The sequence below is a fragment of the Cervus elaphus genome, chromosome 23, assembly GCF_910594005.1.
Source record: "Cervus elaphus chromosome 23, mCerEla1.1, whole genome shotgun sequence".
NCBI classification, from domain to species: Eukaryota; Metazoa; Chordata; class Mammalia; order Artiodactyla; family Cervidae; genus Cervus; species Cervus elaphus.
In genome coordinates, this window is record NC_057837.1 from 18,405,734 (window position 1) to 18,424,220 (window position 18,487).

General features: G+C 40.6%; 1 protein-coding gene across 3 annotated transcripts in view; it reads left to right on the top strand.

Annotated features, from left to right (window-relative positions):
* Positions 1 to 535: 535 nt before the first annotated feature.
* CUL2 (cullin 2) overlaps positions 536 to 18,487 on the top strand; it is a 69,065-nt gene continuing 51,113 nt past the window's right edge. Inside the window, exons 1-2 of one of the 3 annotated variants that reach the window (XM_043883771.1) lie at positions 536 to 686; positions 16,664 to 16,804. In XM_043883771.1, the coding sequence (XP_043739706.1) occupies positions 16,686 to 16,804 (119 nt within the window). In that variant the 5' untranslated portion in view covers positions 536 to 686; positions 16,664 to 16,685. Of the gene's footprint in view, positions 687 to 741; positions 961 to 16,663; positions 16,805 to 18,487 lie in introns of those variants that run through there. The other 2 variants (XM_043883770.1, XM_043883769.1) reach the window with 2 other exon arrangements.

An 18,487-nucleotide genomic window follows, 5' to 3' on the forward strand; every position in this document is an offset into this window, starting at 1 on the left:
GGAGATGGGTACTGTCTGAACTTTTGTCAACATCACCCTGAGCAACTGTAGGCGAAGGACACCCTTGGATTGACAGGTGCAGGGAGGCGGGGAGTTGGGGTCACAGGCTGTGAAGGGACCGCCTCTAGTGAAAATACATATTTATGTCTCAGAATGTCTACAGATAAAAACCCACTAGAAAAGGAGTATGTCCGAGGAAACTAATTTTGCTAATACCTATCAATCCTTTGAAAAGCCCATAGAAGTCGGTGGCAAGGAATGGTGGTGTATCAGAATGTTCACGTAGTTCTAAAAGAACTTTAGGGGAAAATCCTGTGTTGAAACAACTTTTCTAACACGTTGTTATCAGCGGCCCCCAGACTTAAGGGTCCTCAGTCGCTAGCTCAGCGAACCGCGAGCGCTCGTGGGCAGCTGGGGCCGCTCGCAGTGGCTTGGAGCAAGGTTCCCTCGGCCTTCCGCGACCGCACAAGAGTGGCCCTCGGCCCTCGCCGTAGTCGGACTCTACCAACGCCGGCGCAGGGGGGGTGTTGGTGGTCGCGGAAGAGGAACCCCGAGGGTGTGCCGGGAAAGCAAGGCTTCGGAGGACGGTTGTTTCGCGGCTCGCGTGGCTCGCCCGCCCTTCTCCCCTGCACGCTCCCCACCGCGCCGTTCCATCCGGGAGCTCTCCCGTGTTCCCGCGACGGCAGGTGAGCGCCCCGGCCCCCGGCCCCGGGCCGGCCCCCCCCCCGTTCATCGGCGGTGGTGGCGGCCGGCGGGGAGGCGCCTGCGCGCAGTAATGGCAGCGCGGTGAGCAGGGACGGAGCTGACAGCCGCCGCCGCCCACCCTCCTCGCCGGGCACCGTCCTGCGCGCCCTCGGACTGTCTCCCTCCCCTGCTCCCTGCCCCGCGTCCCGCCTCTGCATCAGGTAACCCGCTGAAGGCCCGGAGCCAGCTGCGGGCTCCGGGAAACTTCCTCTCCCGGTTAGTGGGTGGCGGGGCTGGGGCGGGGAGAGGAGTTGGGGGCGCGGAGGGGGAGGGGAGGCATGGGGGGATGCCGGGGACCGGGTGTCCTGAGGGTGACCCCGGCTCCAGGAGCGCCGGCCCCGGAGCCTGGCCGCCCCCGGACTGCATCCCGGGCCTCCAGCCGGCCTTGGCCGCCCCTCCCTCGGCCCCATTTTGCTCCCAGGGAGGGAAGGTGCGAGTGCGTGTTCTCTTTTATTTACGCGCTCACGCGGTTACACAGCTCTCTGTGTTTGCGGTGTGAGGGCGGCGGGGCGGGGGGCATCAATCTCTTACATCCTTAGCACGAGTGTCTTCACTTTTGTTTCCGCAGACAGCGAAGATTGATAGCTCTGGGGAGGAGTGCCCTGCGTGCATGCTAGACCTGTCTCAACCCTTGGGGTCTGGTGAAATAAGATCCTTAGACTCTTAAGAGCACTTAGTTACACACCAGGGAGTCTAGACCATTCCCTACCACCCTGCAAATACGTGCATGTACAGAAAACATTTGTGAGTTGCAGACTGTTTTGTCGTTACATCCTCTGCTTTCCCCAGGGAGTACTAATACCTAGTTGTAAGGGAGAACCGTGGAAGTTTACATTTTGATAATAAGATTAAAGATTATTAACATTCACGTCAGACTTTGGCTTCACAGTGTAAGCATCTTTGAACTAGACCAGTCCCAGATCTATACATAGTAAGATAGGGGAAATAATCACTTAGTTCTGACTTACCACCGACTGCATAATAGGCATTTAAGAACACTCAAAAGACTGCTCCCTCCTCTTTACTACTTCACGATTCTCTCCAAGACAGACAGTCGAACAGATTGTTTATATTTTGCCTCTTTTGCCCAAATACGGTATTGGAAGACCCTTCCGAAAGAGTCAGAGATGCAATAGCAGATGTACACGGTGTTCTCAGTTATTCTTCCCTACCCCAGATACTGTTTATAAGTTGGAAGGACATCTGTACATAGTATGTGAACAATACCCTTTCTATGTGTGAATGCTCACATGCATCTGAAATACTTTTACTTCACTGTCCACCCTCTGGTGATTTTTAAGTGTTTTCTGTGGGAAGATAGTTTATTCATGTTTTTTCATTTTCACCAGTATGTCACTAAATGGAATGTTGTAGGCCTTCTTCAAAGTCCGTTTTGCCTTGTCTGTCAGTTCACTATTCATTAAGCACCTGGTTTGTATGACAAGCATTACCTGAGGCCTTAGGGATACAGCCATAAACAGGACATGTGAAATTTCTGCTTTCCTGGAGCTTCAGTTCTGGGAGGTAAGGGAAAGTCAGAAAGTGAGAAATAGAGAGTTTCAGCCAATCGTAAGTGCTATAAAAGAGGTAAAACAGGGAGCCGTGGTAGTGACTAGGAGAGACTGCCTCAGATGCTGCGGTCAGGAAAGACCTGTCTGAGGAGACTTTTGACCTGATAACTGAAAAGTGGGAAGGATATGGCCTCTGGAAGTCTGAGGGAACAGAAAATGGATATGCCCAAAGGTAGTTTCAAGCTTAGATTCAGCAAACTGAAAGCAACTCACTGAAGTTGGGCTGAGACCCTCGTGAGAAAGAAGAGGTTAGGTGGTAGCCACAAGTCAGGTCATGTGAGGTCTGTTATCCAGAGGAGTTTGTTTGGCTTTTATTCTTAAGGAACATTGGAAAGCTGTTCCCTTTTTGCGAAGCTGGGAGTGATATGGTCTGGTTTACAATCTGACTGTGAAGGAGATTGGATAAGAGGGAAGAAGCAGGGCTACCGGTGAGAAGGCTGGGGCAGATCTGAGTAGTGATCAGAGTCCAGGAAAAAAGATGCTGAGATATATTGTGGAGTTGAAAGTAGTGATCTGGCCTGGTTGGGATGGGAACGCAGTTGGCTGGGATGGGGGTGACTCCCAGGTTTGAGGCTTCATCTGGAACGTGGTGATGCCGTGAATTGAGATGGGGAAGTGAGGGAAGCAGGTTGTTGTATGCGTGTAGGGTTGGATGGGACATTTGAAGTAGGACCTATTCAGTATTCATGTAGAGATGAGAAGCAGGCAGTTGGATATACAAGCTTGGAGTTCAGTGGAGAGATTAGGGAGGCATTCATTCATTCAACAAGTATTTTTTAAGCACCAGCTATGGACTAGGCAATGGGGATACATCATAGTGAAAAAACAGACAAAAATCTATGCCTTCAAAGGATTTAACTTCTAGTCAGAGAAAGATATGGGGAGTCATCTGATTTTATCTGTTGGTTATTATAATTTGTTAATTTTTTAAAGAATTTAAAAAACTCCTCTGTTTTGCTTCTTGTTATAACTGTCTTTAGATACAAACTATATTCCCATGATTCAGAATTTGAAATGTTTGATGGAGTATAGAATGAGAGTCTCTATTTCTTGTCCCAACATATTTGAGGCCAAATATTTTGGCGGTCTCTCAACACATCTTTCCAAAGATATACTTTGTGCGCATGTAGACAAATGTGTGTAGGTTTCTTCTCCCCACTTGGCAAAAATGGTAGCATACTTGCTTTGATTTGACACCTTGTATTTTTTAGAGTATTAAATAGTATTTAAAAGGTTATGAAACAGTATGAGACTGTCTGAAATAAGAATGTATGAAAGAAGAGGAGACAGTCCTGGGGCACCGCAGCATTTTCTGATTTGGTCCCTATCTTCTGTGAGTTTAGGACCTGCACATATGGAGTTGAGTTGAAAGAGCTGTTTTGGTGAGGCTTTTTTTTTGTTTTAACACAAGTTTGTACTGTTTCTTGTGTTTTACCTTTTTTATCTGCCTGTTTTCTTTATGTGCTAGAAAAATGTTTAATTATGATCAAAAGCAGCATTTCTGTGAATGTACTGTCAGTTAAATTTAAGTAAGTTGGTAAAAAGACCAGCATTGAATCTTAATGTTTTGAGGGAGTTTAGCTAATGTTAAATCTTGGAAAAACAAGCATAAATTTGGAATGTTTTCATGAGACAAAAGTTATTGCTACTTGAGATGTATGACTGAATTCTCTCTCCGTAATCAGTTAATAATCCGACTATCTGTTCAAAGTCGTCTGGCCCTTGGCCTGGGCTTGAATCTTAACAGTCAAGTTTCTGTTGTGTTGCAGATGTTAGCATAATTCTTATGTTACCATCTTTAGGAATTCAGAACGTCCCCAATTTACGATGATTTGCCTTAACAATTTTTCAGCTTTATGGTGGTACAAAAGCAATATGCATTCAGTAGAACCCTATTTTGAATTTTGATCTTTTCTTGGTCTAGCAGTATGGAGTATCACAGTCTTGTGATGCTGGGCAGTGGCAGCAAAGCCTCAGCTCCCAGAGAGCCAAGCGGTCATGAGAGGGAACAACCAGTACACTTAACAATCATCCTGCGCATGAACAACCATTTTGTTTTTCATCAATGTAGTAGTCACAAAATTACATGAGATAGTCAACATGTTATTTCTAAGTAGGCTTTCTGTTAGATGATTTGCCCAACCGTGGGCTCTTGTAAGCGTCCTGAGTACTTTTAAGGTAGGCTAGGTTAAGCTATGATGTTCGGTAGGTGAGGTGTATTAAATGCATCTCAACTTGACGATATTTGTAACTTTTGATGGATTTGGGGAGACATAACCCGATCTTACGGAGAAGGCAGTGGCAACCAACTCCAGTACTCTTGCCTGGAAAATCCCATGAGCAGAGGAGCCTGGTGGGCTGCAGTCCATGGGGTCGCGAAGAGTCGGGACACGACTGAGCGACTTCACTTTCACTTTTCACTTTCATGCATTGGAGAGGGAAATGGCAACCCACTCCAGTGTTCTTGCCTGGAGAATCCCAGGCACGGCGGAGCCTAGTGGGCTGCCGTCCATGGGGTCGCACAGAGTCGGACACGACTGAAGCGACTTAGCAGCAGCAGCAACCTGATCTTAAGTTGAAGATCTATATAAGATTCAGACTATGTTACCACTTTGTATTTGGGAAGGCCTGTTGGAGATACTGGAACAGTGAAGTTCCCTTAAGTCTTAAAAGTTTTGAGACGATGACTAGAGTTAAGGTCATGATATTAGCATCTGCTACAACTTTTGGGGTGCAGTTAATGTTAGTTCCCCCTGTTGATTGACCCATAGGAGGGGGGATGGAATATTTTCTGTAAGTTGCTTTAAGCTTTGTATTTTTGAAGAATTAAAAAACTCAGACTCATTGTGTTCTCTGATGAATTTAATACTATTTTTTATATTGGTTGACATTTTGATTTTCACTCAGCTGTCTTTAGCCAGACATTTTCTATGTAAATTGATCTACCTCTTTTTTTTTCTTTTTTGAGATTGTTCTGGATTTATCAACTGTTTTGTTCAGTTTGATTTTATTTATGTTATTGTTACCTCCCTTTTTTCTTTTTCATCTGAGATAAGGAAGCATTTAGTTTCTAGGTTGGAGAAATATCTTAAAAATACTTAGTTTTTCTTTTTTGAAGCATTAGTAATTATTAATACTATGAAATGTGTGTGTTTAGTGTATTAAGCTTACTTAAACTCTGTAAATGTAGATATTAATGTTCTATTTGAATATTTTAGTTATCCACAGAATTTTCACTTGTATACTTTAACAGTGTAAATGTTACTGTTGTTATTTAATCATTGAATTATAGCCTGACTGATGAAAAATTCTGACACACATACAGTCAGGTTAGTAGTTTATCATCTTTGTTTCTCTTATCAGCTGTAAGCTTCTTGAAAGCAACATCTTTAATACCTGGTAGAGGTTTGAGTATTGTGAATACTTAATAAATATCTATTAACTCAATGACTTAAGTCTTGTTCTAATGTTGGTTGCTTTTCAGATAATGAAATGTCAGATTTACCGTGTGTAAATATTTCTTGAATTTCTCAGTTTTGCTTTACTTCAGTTGATGGAAAGTACAGGATACTTACATTTTAAAAAAATTTTGTTTTTGTTTCTTTTTTGTTGATTTGACTGTACCACGTAGCAAGTGGGATTTTAGTTCTCCAACCAGGGATCAAATGCATGGCCCCTGCAGCGGAAGCGCTGAGTCTCAGGCAAGCACTGGACTGCCAGGGAAGTCCCCTAAATTTAAATGTTGAAATAATTTTAGACTCTCCAGAGAAGTTGCACAAATGGCACAGAAAGCTCAGGTACACCTTCCCCCGGATTTCCCTGATGCTAACAGCTTACACAACCGGGCACAATGATCACAACGAGGAAAATTAACATCGGTACCATGCCGTTAGTTAAACTACAGGCCTTTATGTGAATCCCACCAGTTTTTCCTGTAATGTACTTTACCCTTCCAAGATTCAGTTCAGTATTGGACACAGCATTTAGCATCTGCTCCCTAGTCTCTTCTAATCTGTGATTATCTTTTCTCATCTTCCATCATCTTCGTGCTTGCAAAGAATGGCCAGCTTATTTTGTAGAATGACTCAATTTGGGTGTCTCTGATGGTTTCTCTTAGTTAGATTGAGGTGGTACATTTTTGGCAGGCATACTAAAGAAGTGATGCTGAGTCTACAGCATATCGCATCGCAGGATACAGGGTGTCAGTATGTTGTATGAGAGGTCATGTCTGTTAAATTTCTCTGCTTGAAAAAGTTACTATTTTTTTCTTTATAATTACTGGATATCTTGGGGGAGATTCTTTGAAACTATGTAGAAATCCTGTTCTCAAATTTTTGTCCTTTCATTGCAGCGTTCTTTGGTAGGTCTTGCTTGTAATAGTAATTACAGCAGTGTTCATCTGATGGCAATTTTATATTTTTCTCATTTCCTTCTACACTTATTAATTGGAATTCTTCTATAAGGGAGAACTGTCCCTTCTCCATATTTGTGTCCATGTTGAGTCAGAGATATTTGTTTTACTCTGTGGTTTATAATTTGATTTTATCTTTATTTAATCACTCAAGATTGTTCTGCTATGGCTTTCAAGTTGACTCTTTGTCTTTTTAACATCCTCCAACCTCTTTAGGAAAGCACTTTCTGTTTTCTGACATCTTAACATGTCCAGACTCATTATATTGTCCCTGCTGCAGCCCTGGAACCAGTCACTTCTCCAGTGAGCTCTGGTTCTTTCTCTTGGAGAATGGTTTTTAGAAACCAAGATCTAGATGCTATGTGTGCTGATTGCCACTGGGTGTCTTTGCTCCTAGGCCCTCTCAGTGATCAGAGCTAGAAATATATGTATGAATACTAATCCATGCATACACAACATCTGTTTATTTCTATATCTTTTCATCTCTGTGTATGTGTTAAAAACCATACTAATAACTCTCATTCCAGTCAAACACTATAGCGTTTACACTAGCTGTCCCCTTTTATTTATAATTGCTGTTTTCTCATAGAAATAGAGCATACTTTCCCAATAGTCATAATAATGGTTTGAAGTTACCAAAGTGAGTCCAAGGTTTTTAGATATATGTGACTTAATTTAGCTCTCAGGATAGGATAACACATATTGTAAGTCATTGAGTTGTTAAAAAGGGTAACTAGAGTAAATTCGAGTAATCCTTTTTAATATTTGGATAGAAGGTCAGGACTAGAAAGAAAATTCAGTCTTAATGTTTATTTGTGAAAAGATTTATTGGTCACAGCTTTGTCTAACCTGTGCGCCAAAGTGGGTGGGCTTGCCTACTCATGAGAAACTCAGATTAATTCAAGTTCTCTAACTCATCCTTGAAACATATGTAAGAATTTTTTTGAGGCTAGTTGGAGTCTTAAATTCCTGCCTGGCTTATTAAAATTGGAAAAAAGTGAGAAAGTAAGTGAAAAAGACAAAACACTTCATTCAGATAGGAGCCATGGAAAGAAATACTGTCTGTAGACATGTGTGAGAGTCTCAAGTCATTGAGGAGAAAGGTCTTTAATTCTGGTTAAGTTGACTTTAGTTTGGAAGCAGACTCTTCCGTAACTTCTTTGTTGTATTATAAATATATTCCGTACTTCCTACTGTCCCCCGTTGCTAAGGGTTTCTTCCTGCACTGTACATTTTGCCAATTGGAGTTACAGACCGCTGTGTTTCTCTTGACTGTTTTTTTCACCCGTGTCCTCCTTTTTAAAAAAACACATTACTAGAAATTCTTTTTATTTATTTTTAATTAAATAACATTTTTATTTATTTATTTGGCTGCGCCAGATCTCAGTTGCGGCATGTGTAATCTCTAGTTGTTGCCTGTGAACTGTTAGTTGCAGCATATGGGATCTAGTTCCCTGGCCAGGAATCGAGCCTGGACCCCCTGCATTGGGAGCATGGACTCTTAGCAGGGAGGTCCCCTAGAAATTCTTAAGTAAGCAAGTCACATGTTGGAAATGACATTTGTTGTGTGGAGCTGTGTGTGTCAGGCCTTATTGGAACAGTAAGCATTATACCCTGAGCATGCAGCTAACAAAGATATCTCTTGGCTATAGCTCATGGGTCACACATTCAGTGCAGTAAGATGAAAGTGTTTAGATACATACTTGGAGCTTATTTTCATATGAAATCATGATAACTTTTGGTCAGTGTATACCAGAGACAGTCTTAGAAATGGAAAATATTGCAGAATTAATAACGCTCTTTGATTAGGTATTAAATATTTTCCTTATTTTGTGTATTTAGACTATAACCTGCTCAATAAGCCCCCTGGATATCATTTTAAAAACTTAATAGGGTATATTGACTTACCTGAACTTTATTTAGGCCCCAGTATTCTTTTGGTAATTTTTGGAATACCAGAGTTTTATTGCTGGGAATGATCAGTACTGAAATAAAAAGTTAAATTTGATAGGTTTTTGGTTTTATTTATTTTTAACTTTTTTTTTACTAAAAAAAGAGGACAGTAAGTGTTTAGCCATTTACATTGTTGATAATTATACTTTTGGAAGGCAGCTGAAATGTTTATCAGTAATTAAGCTGCAGTCATACTGATTAGTATGTTGAACATGGTTATACATTTTGCTAAAATAGTTTGTGCTTCAAATAAAATATTTAATTATGTACCAGCATCAGTTCTGGACTTGAAATGTTTTGAGATGCTGTTACTGCTTTACCTGCTGAAGTGTAATTATCCAGGTCACTTCTTTGTATGAAAAATGTCTAAGTGAAAAACAGTATCACTTCAAATTAAAATCCCCCTGATATTGGCAAAATTATATCTTTTGTATTTCTGCTATTGCTGGCAACTTTGTTTTCTTTAAAATATCTTTGGGGTGGGAATTTTGTCAGGCTGTGTTAACACTTTGGGACAGTACCATGTTGTTTCGGAGCTCTTTCAACATCTATACTTCAAAGTTAAGATTCTTGGGAGAAAGGAAAGGTTAGTGCGTTTGTGCATAATCAGTTGCTCAGTTATGTCCAACTCTTCTGTGAGTCCATGGACCCACCAGGCTTCTCTGTCCATGGGATTCTCCAGGCAAGATTACAGGAATAGGTTGCTATTTCCTCCTCCAGGGGCTCTCTGGTGTTCTGGGGAGTGAGGTAGGTGTGTGGAGAGAAAAACTTAAAAGGAAAAGAAATTTTAGAACATTGCTATCAGAAATCTAGATAACTTATCAATTTGATTTTTGTCTTTACCTTGGGTTATCTAGCTATTCTCGTAGAACTAGTAACTGATTATAAAATGTTTGTTGTCAGAATACTAGTCAATCTGTCCTGAGTCTCTGACAATCAGTGATTTGATGTATGTTTTTGTATGTTTGACTTTTTCAGCAACCATATAATACGTAGCCTAATGAGTATGTCTGCTTTCACGTGGCATAATGCTTTTGAGAATCATCTGTTGTTGTCCACATATCAGTGATTTGTCCCACTTTAATACTGAATAGTATACTGTTGTGTGAATTCACCATATTTTGTTTTCCATCCACTAGTTGATGGGGTATTTGGGTTTGTGCATTTTGGTAGTTATTAATAAAGGTGCTCTAAAAATTTGTGTTTAGGTTTTCCTGTAAATGTATGTCTTCATTTCTCCTGTGTAAATACCCAGAAATGGAATTGCTGGATCCCATGGAAAGTATATGCTTAACTTTACTAGAAACTGCCTAAGTGGTTATTAGGCAGCTTGTCACTGTTTAGTATGTTAGCTGTGGTCTTGTCTTGACCTTTATTATGTTGAGGTACATCCCCTCTACGCCCACTTTGTTGAGAGTTTTTGTCATAAGTGAATGTTGAATTTTGTCAGGTGCTTTTTCTGCATCTGTTGAGATCATCATGTGATTTTCATTCTTCATTTTATTAATGTCGTTGATTGATCTGTGGATGTTGAACCTTGTATCCCTGGAATATATCACAGTTGATGAAAATCTGCAAAAAAAAAAAAATTAGTAAGCCAAATTCAACAACACATTAAAAGGATTGATACACCATGATCAACTGTGTATGTATTTTTTATGTTGATATCCATTTTGTTTATTTATTTATTTTAAACTTTTTATTTTGTATTGAGGTATAGCTGATAACAAATATAAAAGTTTCAGGTGAACATCGAAGGGACTCAGCCCTTCATATGTATCTAGATTTTCTTTTTTTGTGGTGTCCTTTGGTAATCATGGTAATGCTGGCCTTGTAACATGAGTTTGGAAGTATCCTTCCCTCTTTTTTTTCTTGGAGAGAACCCTCCTGGAGCCCTTTGTTCTGTGTCTATATAGATGGGTTGTTTTTAAAATCTGTCAAGCTTCTGTCCTGAAAAATTCCTGTTCCTCTCCTGTGTTAGATTCCTCTGTTCCTGGGATCCCAAGTCTGTCTTGGTTCATTAATTTCCTCCTTATAGAGGATATCTTCCAATAGATTCCTGAGTAAAATGATTTCATGTAAATTATTTGATACCACTCTGGATAGAGAATTCTAGGTGATTAGTCATTTTCCCCTGAGCATTTTGAAGGCGTTGCTTTATATTACCTTCCAGCATCCAGTGTTGCAATTGTAAAGCTAGATATAATTTATAGTCTGTTGTGACTTTTTTCTTTTCTGAAAAATTATGAACTCCTTTCATTATCCTCAGTGGTTTAGTATGCCAGAAAGTGGTGCCTTGTTATTTTTAAAATCAAATATTCTGGGTACTCAGTATGCCCTTCTAAGTTGGAAAACTAATGTTCATTAGTTCTGCAGTATTTTTTCTTTGATAATTACCTCTTATTCTGATTTTCTAGAATGCATATTAATTGATTGTTAGATATTTTGGATTTATAACACTTTTAAAAAAAACTTTCTGATTCTGATTTCTTTTATGTGTTCCCCACTCTTCCTCATATTTATGGAACTGTTAATGATGATGATGGTAAAGATTTTTTTTAAACCCTTTTACTTTGATAAATTGCAAACATATAAAGAGAAAGAATAGTTTAATAATGCCTACTGTACTTGTCACTCATGCTCAACAATTATCAATCAGTTCATAAAGAAGCCATTTAATTTTGAGGTAGGTCTCAGACAGCATTTAGTACATTCATAAGTATTTTGGGATGTGTCTTTGACAGATAAGAACTCTCATTTTTAAAGCTCTCATTATTGTTATAAAAAATATTTTTAAGGTCATGAAGTCATAAGGTCTCAGTGTTTTCAGATTTCCAGGGTTATCATAAATATAAATTAAAAAAAAAGAGTGTAAATCTAGATCCAAATAGGAACAATCATACTATGGTAGAGTAATATGCCTTTTCAGTCTATTTTAGTTTAATTTCTCATCCATAAATGTCTCTCACTCTCGTTTTCTTTTCTCTATCTTATGTGAGTGCATAATTTATTGGAGAAATCTGATTATCCAGTAGTTTCCTGTAGTCTGGATTTTGCTGACTTGCAGGTTGATGGTTAGTAATGTTTGTATGTATAATATGTATCACACGAGAGGAATTCAGAAGGTATTTAATGAACAGTAAGGATAATGATAAATTGTAATTTTCTTATTAATAAGTATTTGTAGCAATTGTAACTTGTGTTAACAGTATCTTTAGAAGAAAACTTTGTTGCTGTCAATGTGAAAAGAACTTACTAATTCATTTAAAAAACTATTTTAACTCAAAAATACTGATATTAAACTAGGTACTTTAATTTTGGAGGACTCATCACATATATCAAACATAATAGAATGAATCCAAGTACAGCCAAGCAGTGAAATGCTATTTGCCTAGTCACTCGGTTGTGTCTAACTCTTTGCGACCCCATGGACTGTAGCCATGTCATAGACCTGAAGCTCAGTCCATGGGATTCTCCAGGCAAGAATGCTGGAGTGGGTTGCCATGTCCTTCTCCAAAAAATGCTATTAGGATTAAAGAAATCCTTGTGTATTAATATAGAATGCTTTTCCAAATGTACTGTTAAGTGACTATATTGTTAAGTAAGTGGTGTGATGCCATTTATATAAAACAGATGAAGAAAAACCATCTCTATATTCAATTATGTAAAAAGGGGGAATAATGACATTTATGCATAAAATACTCCCAGACACATATAATAGATTCCTCTAGTGATGGGACCTGGTAACTCTAGCATGGGAGTGAGAGGGAGACTGAGATTTCAGAATTTGCAATCATATAAATGTACCTGTTCTCCCCTACATTCCCCTCCACATTAAATTGCTCCAAAATTTTTGGTACGGTTATTTCACCTTTAGTGTCTTAACAGCTTTATTGAGTTATCCTTCACATACCATTCAGTGTACTCATTGGAACTGTATGGTTCAGTGGTTTTTAGCACATTTGAGGGTTGTGCAAACATGATGACAATCAGTTTTAAAACATTTTCATCACCTAATTAGCAGTCACTTTCCATTTTTCTCCAGGTCCTCTAACCCTGTGCAAACACTGAAATACTTCCTGTGTCTACTGATCTGTCTTTTCTGGATACCTCATGTAAATGGAACCCTGTAATAGGCGGTCTTTTATGACCAACTTTATTCACAGAGTATGTTTTTGAGGTTTATCTATATTGTAGCATCTGTCAGTACTCCATTCCTTTGTGTTACAGAATAATCATTGTATGGATGTACTGCATTTTATTTATTCATTTTTTCCTTGATAGACATTTGAATGGTTGCCTCTTTTTTGGCCTTTATGAATAAATGCTGCTATGAACATTTGTGTCCAAATTTTTCCGTTTTTTATTTTATTTTATTTTATTTATTTTTGGCTGGGCCAGGTCCTTGTTGCCGTGTGGGCTTTTCTCTAGTTGTGGTGCTTGGGCTTCCCACTGCAGTGGCTTCTTTGTGTTGCAGAGCAAGGCTCTCGGGCACTTGAGCTTCAGTAGTTGTGGCAAGTGGGGTCGGTAGTTGTGGCTCCTGGGCTTTAGTTGCTCCGTGGCATGTGGGGTCTTCCTGGATCAGGGATCGAACCAGAGTCTCTTGCATTGCCAGGTGGGTTATTTACCCCTGAGCCACCAGGAAAGCCCCATGTCCAAGTTTTTGTGTGGACATGTTTTCTCTTGCATAGGAGTGAATTACTGAGTCATGTGGTAGCTCTATGTTTATATAATTCACTTTTGTAATTATTATTAACAGCCATACGATACTTAGAAATGATGCTCTCAGTGAGAAAATCTAATCTATGAATCATTTTCAAATGTAATGGAAATTTCATAAATGTTATTGTCATAACATTTCTTTCTTTGCCCTCTCTCTTTTACGTCCTTATATAAATTCTCCATGAGTAAATGATCGTTTAAACAATTTAAATAAGATGAAGGAGCATACATTTTATTTAAGGAGCTTAAATAAAGGAGCTTTCTACTGGGCAGGCATAGAAGCCAACTGACTGTTTTAGCATACTTCCTGTTACTGGTTTGTTAGTTTTTCATGTATTTCCCTGGGCTGATGCTTCTCCCACTGTGGTGGTCACATTTTCCATCCAAGAGTGGATTATCACTGTATATAAACCCATTCTCTCTGTTGATCTCAACAGAGAAATCAATGCCAGTCTGATTCTGCTAAAACTTGAATAAAGCTAAAAGGTAATGCAACCATTAAAATAATGTATGAGCAGGGTGTGTGGTATAATCCCATTCTTACAGGGGGAGGAATGGAATGTGAAGCAAACAGTGATAGCTTTTTGGTACACAGTTACACAGTAGTCTCCCTACCCTGAGGAAACACTCAGATAATCATGGCTCAGTTCAATTCAGTTGCTCATGTCTGACTCTTTGTGACTCCGTGGACTGCAATATGCCAGGCTTCCCTGTCTATCACCAACTCCTGGAGCTTGCTCGAATTCATGTCCATCGAATTGGCTGAGGGTAGTTTAATCCTCTAATAGTGGTTAAAGAGAGTTCTGAAGTCATACAGAAGAGGACACCTTACCTAGCTTAAATGGGCCCAGAACATTTCTTAAAAGCTAATATTCTGGGCCAAGGCTAAAATATCAGTAGGAGTTAGGTGAATGGATTGAAAGGAGGAGGCATGGAGAAGAGAAGAATTTTAAGTACAGAAAGCAATCAGGGTAACACTCAGTGTGTGTGAATCAGCATGTTGTGTTCAGTGACCTCTAAGCAAAGAAGTTTTCAGATTATGATGCCAAGGAACGGAGTTCCATGAGAAGAGCAGGGTGAGGAGGGGCTTCAGTCCAAGGTCACATCATGGACGCTTGATGAGCCATGTTGCCAATGAGCTTAAACCAGATGCTATCCATAGTGGAAAATCTCACGCTGCTTTAAGTACCAGAGTGACACGGTCAGCTCTGTGGTTTAGGTATGTTATTTTTGTTGCTGAATGCCAGATCCAAGAGTCTAACTTTCTTACAAGTCAAGAACTCTGTTTGTTGACCACTGTGACCCTCACCAGTACTATTCCTGGCATGTATCTAAGTGCTCACTAAGGATGTTACTAAGTCGGCTGGAGTAGGACATGGTGACCCACTCCCACTATTCTTGCCTGGGCAATCCCATGGACAGAGAAACCTGGTGGGCTACAGTTCATGGGGTCGCAAGGAGTCGGCCATCACTGAGCACACAGCATATAGTTGTATACGGCAATTGAGGGCAGGGGTTCCAGGGCAGGTCTGAATCCTCCTGATGCCATCAGTAAATAGCTCTGTGACCTTAAGCAAGTTTGTTAATCACCATGTGATTAGTTTTCTTATCCAGAAAATGGAGGGAACAGTGGGCCCTACTTCATCAGATTGTTGGGAGGATTAAGTGACTTTATATAAAGCCCTTAGATTTGTGTTTGGGTCATAGTAAGTATGGGCTTCCCTGACAGCTCAGTTGGTAAAGAATCTGCCTGCAATGCAGGAGACCCTGGTTCAATCCCTGGGTCAGGAAGATCCGCTGGAAAAGGGATAGGCTACCCGCTCCAGTATTCTTGGGCTTCCCTTGTGGTTCAGCTGGTAAAGAATCCATATGCAATGTGGGATACCTGGGTTTGATCCCTGGGTTGGGAAGATCCCCTGGAGGAGGGAAAGGCTACCCACTCCAGTATTCTGTCCTGGAGAATAAATTCCATGGACTGTATAGTCCATGGGATCGCAAAGAGTCAGACATGACTGAGCGACTTTCACTTTCATAGTAAGTACTGTATAAATATTAACAGTTATTAGTACTTCTTTGATAAATAAAAGATTAATGCAAACTGGAGCTGTTGAGGGCCTGACCCCAGAGCTTTCATGGGGTTGCACGAGAATGGAAGGATTTAAGAAAATCCCACACAGATAGGATGTGTGAAAAGCGTGAGGAGTTAAGGTTAATTTTCTGATTTAAAACTGGAGCTTTAGGTTCCCCTCTTCCCCTAATACATGCATACACACACATGGATTACTGCTAGTTAGAGGAAGTTTAAGGCCTGGAGGTAGTCTCTGGTCTGTTGATCAGAGAGAGAGTTGATTTGGTGTGGCACACCCTCTTTGGGCTTTTGTTTGACCTCTCTGATTCCTTTTCTTCTCTTCCTTGAAGTCTGTTCCCTGGACTCCTCTGGAATTCTTTTCTTCACCATGGAAGAAGGGCCCAGGGCCGCCTCCAGTTCGTGGACCATGCAGCTGGTCTCTTGTCTTGTTTCCCTTCTCTCTGTGCATCCTGCCTTCCCCCTGCTGTCTCTTTACCTCCTTTTCCCCACAGTGGGACACAAAGAGGAAGAACGTTTCCTCCTTGTTTGACCCCGGCTGCTGACTAACTTGGGACTTCACAGTCCTGGTAATGAGGGAAAACTTCAGGGAGGATGTGAAGGCTTGTGCTGGAAAAATGCTCCCTTGTGCAATTAAATATGGCTTTAAGAGGTTTTTCTTTTGATTCTGTTCTTCTGGTGTGTTATGGAGAAGGGTTTGGAATCCAGCTAAACTGATGCTTTAAGAAAAGAAACCCTTTAATGGTTTTGCGTTTCCTCATACATGGGCTTGGTCTCCAGTTTAAGGAGTGCAAACCACGAGGATTTGGGGCTGAAGCCTTTTTGTCTTGACCGAGTATCTGCTATGCATTTCTCATAACTTTTTGGCTCATTGAGCCCCAGTTTCTTTCTCTCAGCATGTGAAGCTTCTTATTCTTTGGACCACCCTGAATTATAAATAATCTGTGTTAAAAGCTCTCTATTTCTTAGAGTTTGTAGTGAATACAAACATTCTGAGGAATTCCTTGTCGGGACACTCATGAAAAGATGGCAGCCAGTGTTGATTGTTCTCACCAAGTGCCAGGCTCTGTTCTCACCCCTTCCTGCATCCTGCTGTCTAATGATGCGATTGTTACAGAGACAAGTGACTGACCCTGTGGAATTCATGCTAATGTTAGCACTGTCTTTAATTAACAGATTTCAACACTAAACTTGCACAATGTCTTTGAAACCAAGAGTAGTGGATTTTGATGAAACCTGGAACAAACTCCTCACGACAATCAAAGCTGTGGTGATGTTGGAGTATGTGGAGAGAGCAACGTGGAACGACCGCTTCTCGTATCCTTTGGTGGCACCTACGCCTGCGCCTGTCAGCGCGCTGGGTTCATAAGCTTGTTGAAAATAGGTTTAAGCTTTCCTAAGTGGAAGAACTTTCCAGTATGACTGTTTTCAAATGTATTATTGTTCACAGTTCCAAGTTTATTGCCCGTATGTGGCAGTCAACAATCTTCCATAACCTTTTGTTCAACAAATACTTTACTGAGATTTAGCGTATGTCAGACACCGCTTCAGGCTTTGGGAGTACAGCTGTGAACAAAACAAGCCACTTTCCCTTCATTCTACTGAAGGGATAGGCATTAAGTAGATGTAAAGCAAACCTAATGCCAGTGCCTCTATTCATCATAACAGGTTAAATATCGGGGCAGTGGGCTGGGGAGGACTGAAGCAGGTCAAGGGTCTGAGTGTGGCTGGAGTGTGTGTATGACTCTGCAGATAGTGGTCAGGGAAGGTCTCTCTGCGGATGGTGATAAAACTTGAGCAAAGACTAGGACAAAGGGAGGGAGCAGGTCACACACCGACCTAGGGGCAGCGTGCCAGGCAGAGGGCGCATAGCACATTCAGCGGCTGTGAGGCTGAAGCAGTTCTTAACTGGGTTGTCTACATTTGTGAGTTAGGGGTTGTATATGAAAACAGATTGGTGGTTTCCCTGTGGTCTAAAACCTGCTGCTCTGCATTCCTACATGACAGCAATCTTATTTTAAAAAATTTGTATAACATACATAATATATACTATACCTAATACGGAGAAGCTCTATACAGTCAGCAAAAACAAGACCAGGAACTGACTGGCTCAGATCATGAACTCCTTATTGCCAGACTCAGATATAAATTGAAGAAGGTAGAGAAAACAACTAGACCATTCATGTATGACCTAAATCATATCCCTTGTGATTATACAGTGGGAGTGACAGATAGATTCAAGGGATTGGGTTCAAGGGATTAGATCTGATAGAGTACCTGATGAACTATGGATGGAGGTTCGTGACATTGTACAGGAGGCAGTGATCAAGACCATCCCCAAGAAAAAAATGCAAAAAGGCAAAATGGTTGTCTGAGGAGGCCTTGCAAATAGCTGTGAAAAGAAGAGACGCAAAAGGCAAAGGCAAAAAGAAAAGATATACCCATTTGAATGCAGAGTTCCAAAGAATAGCAGAATAGCAAGGAGAGATAAAAAAGCCTTACTCAGTGATCAGTGCAGAGAAATAGAGGAAAACAATAGAAGGCGAAAGACCAGAGATCTCTTCAAGAAAATTAGAGATACCAAGGGAACATTTCATGCAAAGATGGGCTCAATAAAGGACAGAAATGGTATGGACCTCACAGAAGCAGAAGATATTAAGAAGAGTTGGCAGGAATACACAGAAGAACTATACAAAAAAGATCTTCATGACCCAGATAATCATGATGGTGTGATCACTCACCTAGAACTGGGCCTTAGGAAGCATCACTACAAACGAAGCTAGTGGAGGTGATGGAATTCCAGTTGAGCTATTTCAAATCCTAAAAGATGATGCTGTGAAAGTGCTGCACTCAATATGCCAGCAAATTTGGAAAACTCAGCAGTGGCCACAGGACTGGAAAAGGTCAATTTTCATTCCAATCCCAAAGAAAGGCAATGCCAAAGAATGCTCAAACTACCACACAATTGCACTCATCTCACACGCTAGTAAAGTAATGCTC